Source organism: Vipera ursinii, assembly GCF_947247035.1.
Source record: "Vipera ursinii genome assembly, chromosome: 13".
NCBI classification, from domain to species: Eukaryota; Metazoa; Chordata; class Lepidosauria; order Squamata; family Viperidae; genus Vipera; species Vipera ursinii.
In genome coordinates this window covers 10,186,235-10,198,818 of record NC_139526.1, presented here as the reverse complement: position 1 = coordinate 10,198,818, position 12,584 = coordinate 10,186,235, and the positions used below count along the sequence as shown (strand labels likewise).

Below are 12,584 nucleotides of genomic sequence, written 5' to 3'. Positions count from 1 at the left end.
ACCATGGACTGCCAAATAAGCCACCCTTAAAGAAGTTGGTGCTACTCACCTAACCACAAACAACAGCTTGCCAATTACCATGGCTAGCTAGCATACTTCATTAAGCACAGTGCAGTGCTGGGTTTTGACCGATGATGGTTTACTGCAACGGCTTTCAACCTGTTCTTCACCACGGACCCCCTTTAATTATCTTTTGTGACCACGGGCCATGGACTACTAAGACTTCACTCAAGACTTAAATTGTAACATTTCTCCAAGCCTTCACAGGCCCTCCTGTGACATTGTGCCCCCCCCCACAGTTGTTTCCCGACCACAGGTTGAGAACCACTGATTTACTCTGTAGTGCTATCAAGAGATACTTCTTTAGCAAACTCAAACTTGGCTTGATTTAGTCCCTTCAGCAGTCTGAGATCACAGCTGTCTAACCTGCTTATATCTGTGAAAGGCAGAGTTTGCAGCACTTCGCTGGGATGTTGAGAAGCCCAGCTTAGCAAGTGGGTGAATGTTCCTAGCTGGTTAACATTCATCTGTGAAATGGAGATAGGGAGAGACCGTGGCTTCCAGCAGCTGATTCAAAGCCTGTAAAGCTGAGTCTGAATATTCATATTGCTCCGTGCATATTCACATGCTCCAGGAAATTAGCAGTTTGGGAAGTGGGGTGCTGATGGAGAAGAAAAATTCTGTTGTCATTCTTCTTCTGGAAGATCGCAAACACATGGAGGAGGCAATAAAAGTGCTTGGGGTTTGCACGCATATGCACAATAAATTTCTGGGTGAGAGTTCTCTTTCTAGAACCAAGGAGAAACTTCCTAACTGAACAATTAACCAGTGGAGTGGAAGTTGCCTTCAGAAGTTAAGGAAATGATTGGTCCATTAGTGGGGGAAAGTGGCAAGAAGGTGACAAGCAATAGAGAGAAAGCAGAACTATTTAACTCGTTTTTTGCATCTGTCTTTACACAAAGGGAAAAAACAGTCCAACCTACCAAAACCAATGCCATAAAAAACAATAGAAATGCAAGTTAAGTTAGGCAAAAAAATGGTAAGTGAACACCTGTCCAGCCTAGACAAGTTCAAATCACCAGGACCAGATGGATTACACCCCAAAGTTCTCAAGGAACTGGCAGACGTGATCTCAGAACCACTGAACTATATTTTTCAAAGATCCTGGAGCACTGGGGAACTACCAGAGGACTGGAAGAGAGCTGATGTAGTTCCCATCTTCAGAAAAGGGAAAAAATAGATCCTGAAAACTACAAACCTATCAGCCTGACCTCAATACCTGGGAAGATTCTGGAAAAGATAATTCAGGGCTTTTTTTCTCATAGAACGCTCAGAACGGAGTTCCGGCACCTTTTTTGGATGGAACCTTGTAGGGTAGGCAAGGTGGGTTGTATGACATGTGTGAGTTCCGGCACCTTTTTCTTTTACAAAAAAAGCACTGAGATAATCAAACAACAAATCAGCGAACACCTTGATGCAAACAAAGTCATCACTAAAAATCAACATGGGTTTGTCAAAAACAGATCATGCCAGACAAATCTTATTGCATTCTTTGACCAAGTGACAAAATTAGTGGACCAGAGGAATGCTGTAGATATAATTTACTTGGACTTCAGTAAGGCATTTGATAAAGTAGATCACAACCTACTACTTGATAAGATAGAAAAATGTGGGTTAGATAGCATCACCACCAGATGGATTTGTAGCTGGCTGACAGGCCGTACTCAGCGTGTGGTCCTCAATGGAACTGCATCTACATAAAAGGAAGTGTGTAGTGGGGTGCCCCAGGGCTCTGTTCTCGGCCCAGTGCTCTTCAATATCTTCATTAACGATTTGGATGAGGGGATAAATGGGGAAATCATCAAATTTGCAGATGACACCAAGCTGGCAGGAATAGCCAATACTCCAGAGGTAAAAAGGTAAAGGTTCCCCCGCACATACATGCTAGTCGTTTCCGACTCTAGGGGCCGGTGCTCATCTCCGTTTCAAAGCCGAAGAGCCAGCGCTTGTGCTTAAAATACAGGAGGATCTGGACAGACTCGAACACTGGGCGCTATCTAACAAAATGAAATTCAATGGTGAAAAAAGTAAGGTTCTACATTTAGGCAGGAAAAATCAAATGCACAGGTATAGTATAGGTGGTAGCTTGCTCAATAGTAGTAACTGTGAGAAGGATCTCGGAGTCCTAGTGAACAATCACTTCAATATGAGCCAGCAGTGTGCTGCAGCTGCCAAAAAAGCCAACACAGTGCTAGGCTGCATTAACAGAGGGATAGAATCAAGATCAAGTGAAGTACTAATACCACTTTACAATGCCTTGGTAAGGCCACACCTGGAATACTGCATCCAGTTTTGGTCACCATGATGTAAAAAAGATGTCGAGACTCTAGAAAGGGTACAGAGAAGAGCAACAAAGATGATTGGGGGACTGGAGGCTAAAACATATAGGGAAAGTTTGCTGGAATTGGGTATGTGTAGTTTAGTGAAGAGAAGGGTGAGGGGTGACATGATAGCAGTGTTCCAATATCTCAGGGGCTGCCACAAAGAAGAGGGAGTCAAGCTATTCTCCAAAGCACCTGAAAGCAGGACAAGAAGCAACGGATGGAAACTAACCAAAGAGAGAAGCAACCAAGAACTAAGGAGAAACTTCCTGACAGTGAGAACAATTAACCAGTGGAATCACCTGCCTCCAGAAGCTGTGAATGCTCCAACACTGGAGGTTTTTAAGAAGAGACTGGACAGCCATTTGCCTGAAATGGTATAGGGTTTCCTGCCTGAGCAGGGGGTTGGACTAGATGACCTCCAAGGTCCCTTCCAACTTATTATTATTATTATTAAGTTGTGGACGCTCCGTCACTGGAGGTTTGTAAGAAGAGACTGGACAGCCACTTGTCTGAAATGGCATAGAGTCTCCTGCTTGAGCAGGGGGCTGGACTAGAAGACCTCCAAGGTCCATTCCAACTCTATTCTGTAACTACTTAATGGATGTCAGAACAGCAGGTAGCTGAAAAAAGCTTGCCAACTACCCAGGAGAAAATGACTTTTGCTTGACTCTTGAAAAACATTCATTATTGCCGGCAGTGGTTTGATGGCTGGCTGGGAAGGCAGCCAAATTTCATGGCCTCCTTCAAACGTCACTGCCCCTTTGCATGCCATTATGTGTAGGGCCCACATCACACCCTGATGGAAACTTGATTTGCTCAGGCAGAACCAACATTAAAGAGAGTAGCCACCATGAAATCATGGCTGCTGCAAATCCTTCTTCTTTTTCCCTTGGGTGGCTGAGGGTGAGGATTATAAATGTTGACCCCTCCTAACCAAACATGGAGCATGGCCAACCATGGTACAATAACAGAGCTCTTTGCATTGGAATAACTAAATCACGATGTAACCAGCTCCAGATAGCACATTTCATGAACCTAGTTCATGGGGTTAGACAGTATTGAACCTGTCAGTTGACCTGAAAAAAAATGAGTCAAGTAAGCTTTCTTTCCCAGGAGCTGTAGGAGAGGAGCAGACACATCCCGGGGGCAGAGTGAAATGTGTCATTAGTTTAGAATGCTTGCATTGCCACGAGAGATTTAAGTCTAGCTCTTCTTGACTTCTTTTAACCCTCATCTAGTGGCAATTTAGTGCTGGGTGGATTCTTGTATAGAGGTTTGAATAAATCTTCTCTTCTGCAACATTACAAACGATTCTGATTCTTTGTGCTTGCCAGGAGCTCAGCCACCCAAGTAATCATAACAAATTATTAAACAACAACTCAGATTGCAGAAGTTCTCCTTCTCCACCTATCAACTAGGAATATAGTTAATGTAGTTATAATTACCGTGCTTCCTGACTCTGCCATTGTCCTTTAATAAGAAAGGCTCGGATAAGAACCGACTTAGGGCAGATTCAGGACCTTGGAGAGAGACCACACGACTTCTGCTGGCCTTCAGAGCCAAGAGAAGCAACCTCATTCCTAAACTGGAGTTACTGGGAAGCTGTCATAATTTGGTCAGAAAAGGGTTCTTCTGTTCAAGTTTGGGTTAGATTTCTTTAAGAGGACAGGTCTCTCTGCTCCTGCCTCTAACTTTAGAGATGTTGGTTGAAATGGCCTTCAAAAATCTCTGGATCACTGGAGGCATCTCAGAACACTTTCCTAGGACTTAGTGGGATGGGGTGTGAAGGCCCAGGTGAAGGAACCTGACTGGTCACAGAGCTTGATACCATCAGTTTCTGGATATTCTCATTTTTGAGCTATGAGGAAAGCAGCCACTTTGGTGGGGACCAAAGGATGAAGACGTGATACAATCTCTGGCATCCTACAACACACTCTATCTTAAGGCTACTTTAGCAAGTATAATTTATGGGATCAAATACTGTACAATGTATGATAACCTAAGGAAAGAAACCATGTAATGGCTGAATATGATAGCTTGGTTCATCTAACTGGCTAAGTCATCTATCGTCTATCATATTTATTTGGCCACTAACCTCATATACATGACCCTGGGCAGCTAACAATATTAAAAATGATGCAAACACCTGGAGATGCTGTTTCCTTACAACAGATGGTATTACAAATGATGCAATAATTTGCTCAATTTTAAATTATGCTGATTAATTATTGTTTGCTATTTTGTTACACAGCTGACAGCAGTACATTGCTATATAACCCATGGGTTGGGATGTTTATTGATGCAATTGTATTGTTGTTGATCATCACACAGTCAGCCAGATGCTCAGACTGGATTTGGCATTTTAGTCTACCTGTCGAATCCTTACCAAGGACCTGGGATGGGCAGATATGGATGTTTGAATTGATGGTGTTACAGATATCGTCGCAGGATGGAAGCTGTTCCTAGTAAGGCTGCCCTTTTGCAATTGACTAATGGCAAATTTGTCAATGCCAATGGTGTTCAAGCGGTGCTCCAGTTGTTTTGGGATTGCACCCAAGGCGCCTATTACTATTGGTACTACTCTTGCTTGCCTTTGCCACAGTTGTTCTATTTCTATTTGTAGGTCTTTGTATTTTGTTATTTTCTCCAGTTCTTTCTCTTCTATTCTGCTGTCTCCAGGCACTGCTACGTCCACTATCCAGACTTTTTTGTCTTTCTTATCAACAATTGTTAAGTCCGGGGTGTTATGTGGCAGGCACTTGTCTGTTTGAATTCTAAAGTCCCAGAGCAATTTAACATTTTCATTTTCTATGACTTTCGCTATTTTATGATCCCACCAGTTCTTGCTTACAGGCAAATGATATTTCTTGCAGATCTTCCAATGCACCATTGTTGCTACTTTGTCATGCCGCTGCTTGTAGTCAGTCCGTGTGATCTTCTTGCAGCTGCTTACCAGGTGGTCCACTGTTTCTTCAGCTTCTTTGCATAGGTGGCACTTACTGTCTGTTGCTGTCTTCTCAATTTTGACTTTGTATGCTTTCGTCCTTAAGGCTTGGTCTTGTGCAGCCAGACTTAGTCCCTCGGTCTCTTTCAACTTTCCTGCTCTTAGCCGTTGCCAGGTCTTGTTATTATCTGCTTTCCCATCTATTTCTTTTAATGTAATGGCCATGTAGTGCTTTGTCTTCCCATGCCTCTGTTCTGTTCTTCATTTGGTCTTTCTTGTAGGCCAGTTTGGTCTCTCCAGTAGTCAGTAAGTCTTCCTGATATACTAACTTCAGTGCATCTTCACCATTGTCCTTCAGATATTCTTCCAAAGCCATTTTTTCTTCTTCAACCATCTGATGTACTTGCAATGTTCCACGCCCACCTATTTGCCTTGGTAGATAAGAGTCTGTCAATGTCACTGCGTGGATGAAGGGCATGATTCATTGTCATTATTTTTCTGGTCTTCCGATACATTGCTTTTAATTCTTATTTATTATTAGTTGTTATTATTATTTAGTTCTTTTTTAGTTATTATTGTTGTTGTTTGTTGCAAGGTCAGCCAGATGTTTAGACTGGATTTGGCATTTTTGTCCACCTATCGTGTCCTTCCCAAGGACCTGGGACAGGCAGATGTTGTTTTAAGAATATTAAAGGTATCATCGCAGGATGTAATCTATTCCAAGTCAAGCTGCCTTCTGCAAGTGACTGATGAGGATTTTGCCAGTGCCGAAGGTGCTCAAGGACTGTTCCAGATGTTCTGGGATTGGTCCCAAGGTGCCTTTACTACTGGCACTATATTTGCTTTTTTTTTGCCACAGTTGTTCCATTTCTTTGTATTTTGTGATTTTCTCCAGTTCTTTCTCTTCTATGTTGTATTATTATCCCAACCCCATACAGTCTAGCAGCCTACATCAATTTATTTCAACTGACTTTTGTTAGCCAAAGTTTAGAGTTCAGGAAGTCCTAAACCCAGCTCACATCTCAAAGTAAAATCTGAAATAAATCTGTGCTTTCCTCTCCTCCCTCTACCAAGTTTATGCCCAGGAAAAAAAAAGAATCATTACGCAGAGCAAGAATCATTACGCAGAGCAAGAGTAATTACAACTTTCACCCAGAAATCTGGAGGCAATTTTTTTTTAAAATGCAAGTTGGAGCTTTTGTGACATTTATAACCGCACAACAAAGTGGCACCTTTGTATTAAAAACTGGATGGAATACGCACCAGGCTCAAAAGCTTTTGAGGCGGCCTTCAAAACCTCTTTGAGTGTCACTCCTGAATCCCACTATGCAATACAAGGGAGAATTAAAGAGAGGGCGCGAGAACGCGAGCTGTGTTTAATTTAGGTCCTTTGAATTGCACTTTAATGGGATTAAGGAAGGCAGAGAGGTTTTTGCCTTAGTTCCACCTGGAATGCAAATCTTGCCAAGCTATTTTGTCCACACTGGACAATTTCTATTCAAGTGAGTGGTTATAGACAGAAACCCCCCAAAATAGTTGGTAGAGAAAAGACGCAGTTGAAAAGCCACCATGAGCTGGTTGTTGAAAAGGAAGGCGTGATTTAAAAAACTATTTACATAGCTGCCCATCTCTAATCAACTCTGGGCAACTCCCAATCAAACATGTAACCAAGTATGATCAAAAAAAGAGAGGTGATCCTTATTTAAGAGCCTCCCTCATTTAAGATTTAATTTAATCTAAGGTTCCATTCAGGGATCCCACTAAGCTGCAAGCTTTAGAGGCTTTGCATACAGTAGGGACTGGCGTGGAAATCATAGGTTGATTTAGCACAGCACACTAAGCCATTATACCTTACGTTACAAGTCTTGGTTTCAAGAACCCATGGCTTAAGAACAATTTGAAAGCAACCTTGGCAACTTTTAAGACTTGTGGACTTGCAACTCTCAGGAGTCTGGGAGTTGAAGTCCACAGGTCTTAAAGTTGTCAAGGGTGGACACCCCTACTCTAAAGTGAGTTTGTGTACCTATACATCTCTTTTCTCAAAGTAGCTCTAAGAAAAATGGCTGTCTGAACCTCTGCTTGATTTTTCTCTACTTTCTCTCCTCCCTTGGATCTTTGCCAGCGTAAAACCATGGATAGATTCACCAGAGCTAAACAACTCATTGGTTTTTTAATCTGCCTAGAGCCACTTAATTTTAGATGCTGTTTTAAATCTGGGCATATGTCTTTCCACCAGCGCTTTTTGATCCAAACGAAAACCTCAAAACACATTTCAAACTTAGGAACGCAAAGACATAAAAGCTCTCCCTTTCGCTTTTATCGTGACCTGGTGGGTCAGGCTGCTTGGTCTTCAAATCCTTGATTGGCCTACATGCGTCTCTTAAAAAGGTCGTCTTCCTTTCAAGAAAGCTAACGGTAAAGCTATCCATTTTGAGTTTTCTATTTTTAAATCCTTAACGGGCTTGGAATTTGAATTCCACTGAATCCACGCTCCATTTTAGACATAGAACAGCAGGCTGGCCGGTACAGATGGGCATTATTTATGAAAGCTGTAAATATCCTGAGACAGCCCTTTCCTCGTCTACCCCCCCTCCCACCAAACCAAAAGCCCCCAAGAAAGCAGACACGAAGATTTGTCTTTTGTCTGCAACCATCTGGTGCATAAAAATTTATTCAGGTTCACAGCAGCGAGTTGAAACTCGTACGACTGAATGGAGATGTAGGTTAAGGGGACCCCTTGGGGGAGAACCCCACACCCCCCATCGCTCGGTGAAGGGGCTTTCCCTGCAAAGCTAGCTGTTGAGGATTTACTCCAGGTAGTGAATCCACAAATGCGGTGGTGGTGGTGGTGATGGAGGAGGAAAAGATGAAAATATTAAAATTTACCTCGAGTTCATCTCTGCATACAACTAGACCAGGGGTAGGCAACCTCGGTTCTTTTATGACTCGTGGACTTCAACTCCCAGAATTCCTGAGTCAGCTATGCTGAAGGGAAAGGTTTCCAAGCTGAGCAATGCTGACTCAGGAATTCTGGGAGTTGAAGTCCATGAGTCATAAAAGAGCCGAGGTTGCCTACTCCTGAACTAGACTATGCCACTCAGGTCAGCGAGGGCTAAGGACCCTTTGTTTTGAAACTGGCTATATGTTAAGAGTTGAGGTCCCAGGGCCAAAGGTCATAATGCTGGCCTAGGCCAGGCCACTTTCTAATGCAAGAGGTAAATATTTGAAGGAACCCCCCCAATTTTTATTTTAATGCTCTGCAGAAGACGCTCTAAGTCTCTCCTAATGTGCTGGCTTTCCAGGTGTTGCAGTCCCCACCCTACCAATATTTACCATAAATATTCAACACCTTGTTTCACGGTCCCTATCTGGTTATCTTTCTGCTCATCAGAATGAAAGATCCATATTAGATCCTTTTTAAAAAGCATTAAGATCAGGTCTTTTTCAAAAAGCAAGATTCAAGGCTAGTAACCAGCCAGAGAGGCTGCCCACTTGGGGGGGCGGGGCGCGGGGGGCGCCTTAAGTTCTGTTTCTCCAGTTTTTTTCTCCATTGGTTACATGACGTACTGGTTGAACAATGGTTTAGACCAGAGGCGTCCCATCTTCGCCAGTTGAAGACTTGTGGACTTCAATTCCCAGAATTCCCCAGCCAGGGTGGTTGGCTGGGGAATTCTGGGAGTTAAAAAGTCCACAGGTTTTCAACTGGCCAAGGTTGGACACCCCTGGTTTAGACTTTCCAGCTGCTGGCAACATGAAAAGCTTGTTTGTTTGTTTTTTTTAAAAAAAGACAATAAATGCAAACAAGAATTCCCAAAGCATATTTTGATTGCGTCCTATTCCAAGTCTTTTATGCAACTGCCTGAATTATTGATCCCTGTAGAGAGGGGAAAGGTGAGGATCTAAAAACAGTGGCAGGGTAGATACTTCTTTTAAGTTATGTAGAAAAACACAAGGTCAAGAATGGGAGCGGAATACTGATGGGACTTATTTCCTTGGCATTAAGACCGATAGCAGAGCTTCCCTTAAGTACATTAACCTACCTTAAAACCACCCTCCAAGGAAAAGTGAACATGAGCTTAGGGATTATAAGAGATGCAACCCGAGCTGCAAAGTTTTCGATTTATTTCAGTTCACAGTCTTGGCAGCAGAAGCCACGACCATGGACGTGGCTGCCTTCTGCTTCCCCACACGTGGTCTGCTGCATAGTAGCCCACACCCACCCACCCACCCCGCATTTCTGGCCTGCAGAAGGAATCTACCGTGGGGCAGCCTGGACTTAACAGAGCTCCATCAAAGCAACAGAAGGCGGCCATCTTAAAAACCAACGACGGTCTGGCCGAGAATGGGAAGCTCCAGGTTGCAAGCGCAGAGAAGGGATTCAGAAGAAAGAAAAGAGAAAAAAAAACAAACCCCACCCATCACACACAAAAAAAGGACCAATTGTTAAAGTGTGCAAGAATTGCAAAGTGAAAACTTTTCTCTTTTTAAAGTCCTTTCTGAGATGGTTATGGGACGGCGTAAAACCTGGGTTTCACACACCACCCACCCACCCACCCTTTTGAATTGTGAACATATTTATCCAGCTCAGTTTTGGAGCCAAAAGCAGTTAAAAAGTTTGGAAGATGGCTCTGAGGGAGCCCTAACCTGCTTGACCACCATGGCAGAGATCCATTAGCAGAGGGGGGGGGCCTCATTGATACCCCTCCCCTCCTATCTCCAAGCAAGAATTTAAGATACAGGAAGAATCCTGGAGTGTGGAAAAGAAGTGGCAGGGGAAAAAAACCCACCCCCATCGCCTATTACTTTCCCATGTGCTGCACTGCTGAAGACATGAAGAGGGGGTGTTCCTATAATGGATCCAAGAATACTTGTGGTAAGGGAGGCAGGTCCCGGTTGCTTCCTCAACTGGCTCCCCAGCTGCTGGAGCAGACAACCTCCCACGACTCCCCAGATCCCGAACTAGTCAGTGTGAGTGACAGAAAGAAGTTCCCAAGCTGACCACACAGGTGCCTTACCACGGGTGTGCAATAAGATTAATGTTCGTTATCAAGCGAGAAGGTCAATCATAGTCCTCCATCCTTCCCTATCCATGGAGATGCCTTCCTTCCGTGTTTGATCCGCCCCCGAGAAGAGGACCTGGGTGAAATTCCGTTTTAGAAAAAGGGTTCAGGAAGTCCCAGAAACCTTCGTAGTGTCCCCCCGCGCCCCCCCAGGAGCTCAAAGGCATCCTTCCAAGCAGAAGATGAAGTAGAAGGTCCAGTGGCACCGCAGAGGGCCAGCAGTCTCAGCTCTCCCCAAGACACGTCTATTTAAAAACATTGACCAGACTGCAGGAGCTTCAGCTTCTGACGAACAGCCAAAAGGGGTTAAAAATTAACAAACAAACAAACAAAAGAAAAACCTGGGGGAAAAGTAAGATATTTGTAGGAGCTGAACGTCCCAGAAGATATCTGACGCTATGGCTTGCAGGACTGGGGACATTCCCTGAGTGAGAAAAATGCAAGTCTTGTCCATGCCAGCTAGGTGACTGTGATGGGTTTCTGCTGATGCTGGTGCAACGCTGGTCGTCCAGCCCCATCTGCAACACCCACCCACCCAACTGGGAGAAGCCAAGGGGGTGGAATGTCCTTCAGATGGCCTCCTGTCTTCTCCTGGCACACTTCTTTCGGGTCTTGCCTTGCAACATGCTCGGGGCAAATGAAGTTGGTTTCCTGGACACGGGTGGAAAAAACAAAACAAAACCTAGAGCGGAGAGGAGGGACACAAAAGAGAGAGTGCCACGTCCTCGCCGTCCTCTACTTGTTCTTCATCACTGCTTTGTAGAGACTGATTCCCACAAGGGTGGCTACCGCAGCTCCCAAGGCAATCCGGATCCAGAAGGACGAAGCACCCAACTCGATGTCGTTCAGATGCCTGCAAGAGAAAGGGAGGAGATGTGGCTTGAGGGCCTGGGAGGGAATTATGCCTTCCACATCCTAACTGTGACATCCAAGGTCACAATTAAGAAGGCCGGGAGCAACTGCCATAACCAACGGGGGATGGGAAGAGAGCTGGAGGTGTGAAGGAATCTTGTGGGAAATCGGGTGTGTGTGTGTGTGTGTTATAAGGACATTGACAGGAACTGGAGGTGCTAAACCGACCCGTCTTCCTCCTTTTCAAGGACAACGGCCCTGGGAAAGGAATCTGCTACGGCGGTGCCGGAGGCACCACGTTTCCAAAACATCGGAATGGGACCCGATTGCACTGCTCCCCCAGGAGGGACATTGGGGTTTGCTTTCAAGATACGATTTTTGTGTGGTTCTCCTTCAGAGCCTGCCTTGCTCAGGCTGCCCTCCAAATGCCCCTAGTAAAAGTACCTTTTCTAAAAGCTATGGGGTCAAAGGTCGTCCTTGCCCTGGGAGCAGGTTGGGGGCAGCCTGACGGAGCCTGTCAAGAACTCGATCTACCACAATTAGAAACGTATTAATTTGACTATGCTATAACTAAGGGAAGCGGAGAGGGGATTTTTGTGGATGTAACTTGAGCTATGTACAAATAACCTGTTATTTGATATTGTTTACTTTTGATTACCCAACCACCATATTGCTTCACAAATATTTGAATGGAATGGAAACAGTATAAAATTAGTAAAACTTATAATAATAAGAGATTAAAGGGATGCGGTGGCTCAGTGGGTTAGGACGCTGAGCTTGTCGATCAGAAGGTCGGCAGTTTGGCGGGTCGAATCCCGAGTGCCGCATAACAGAGTGAGCGCCTGTTACTCGTCCCAGCTTCTGCCAACCTAGCAGTTCGAAAGCACGTAAAAATGCAAGTAGAAAAATAGGGACCACTACGGTGGGAAGGTAACAGCGTTCCGTGCGCCTTTGGCGTATAGTCATGCCGGCCACATGACCACGGAGACGTCCTTGGACAAGCGCTGGCTCTTCGGCTTTGAAACGGAGATGAGCACCGGCCCCTAGAGTCGGAAACGACTAGCACGCATGTGCGGGGGAACCTTTACCTTTACCTATAATAATAATAATAAAAAGAACTCGATCCCTCATACCACTCTTTGTTTCTGAAGGGGAACCTCGGAGCGGATCTGAGGCACAGGTTAAGTGTTGCGGGATTTTTTGAACACAAAACTGTAAGAAAAGATCTTGTCAAACAAAGTGACTGAGGAAAGCCAATAAAGGACACTAATGTTGTTTCCCCAAAAATAAGACCGGGTCTTATATTTATTTTTTGCTCTAAAAGAACCATTAAGGCTTATTTTG

At 44.4% G+C, this 12,584-nt stretch overlaps 1 protein-coding gene across 1 annotated transcript in view; it reads right to left on the bottom strand.

The window, feature by feature from the left end:
* Positions 1-7,969: 7,969 nt before the first annotated feature.
* The window catches only part of RHOT2 (ras homolog family member T2), a 39,679-nt gene continuing 35,064 nt past the window's right edge, over positions 7,970-12,584 (bottom strand). The window contains exon 19 of the mRNA XM_083373039.1: positions 7,970-11,241. Coding sequence (XP_083229165.1) covers positions 11,124-11,241 — 118 coding nt within the window. The 3' untranslated portion in view covers positions 7,970-11,123. The remainder of the gene's footprint in view (positions 11,242-12,584) is intronic.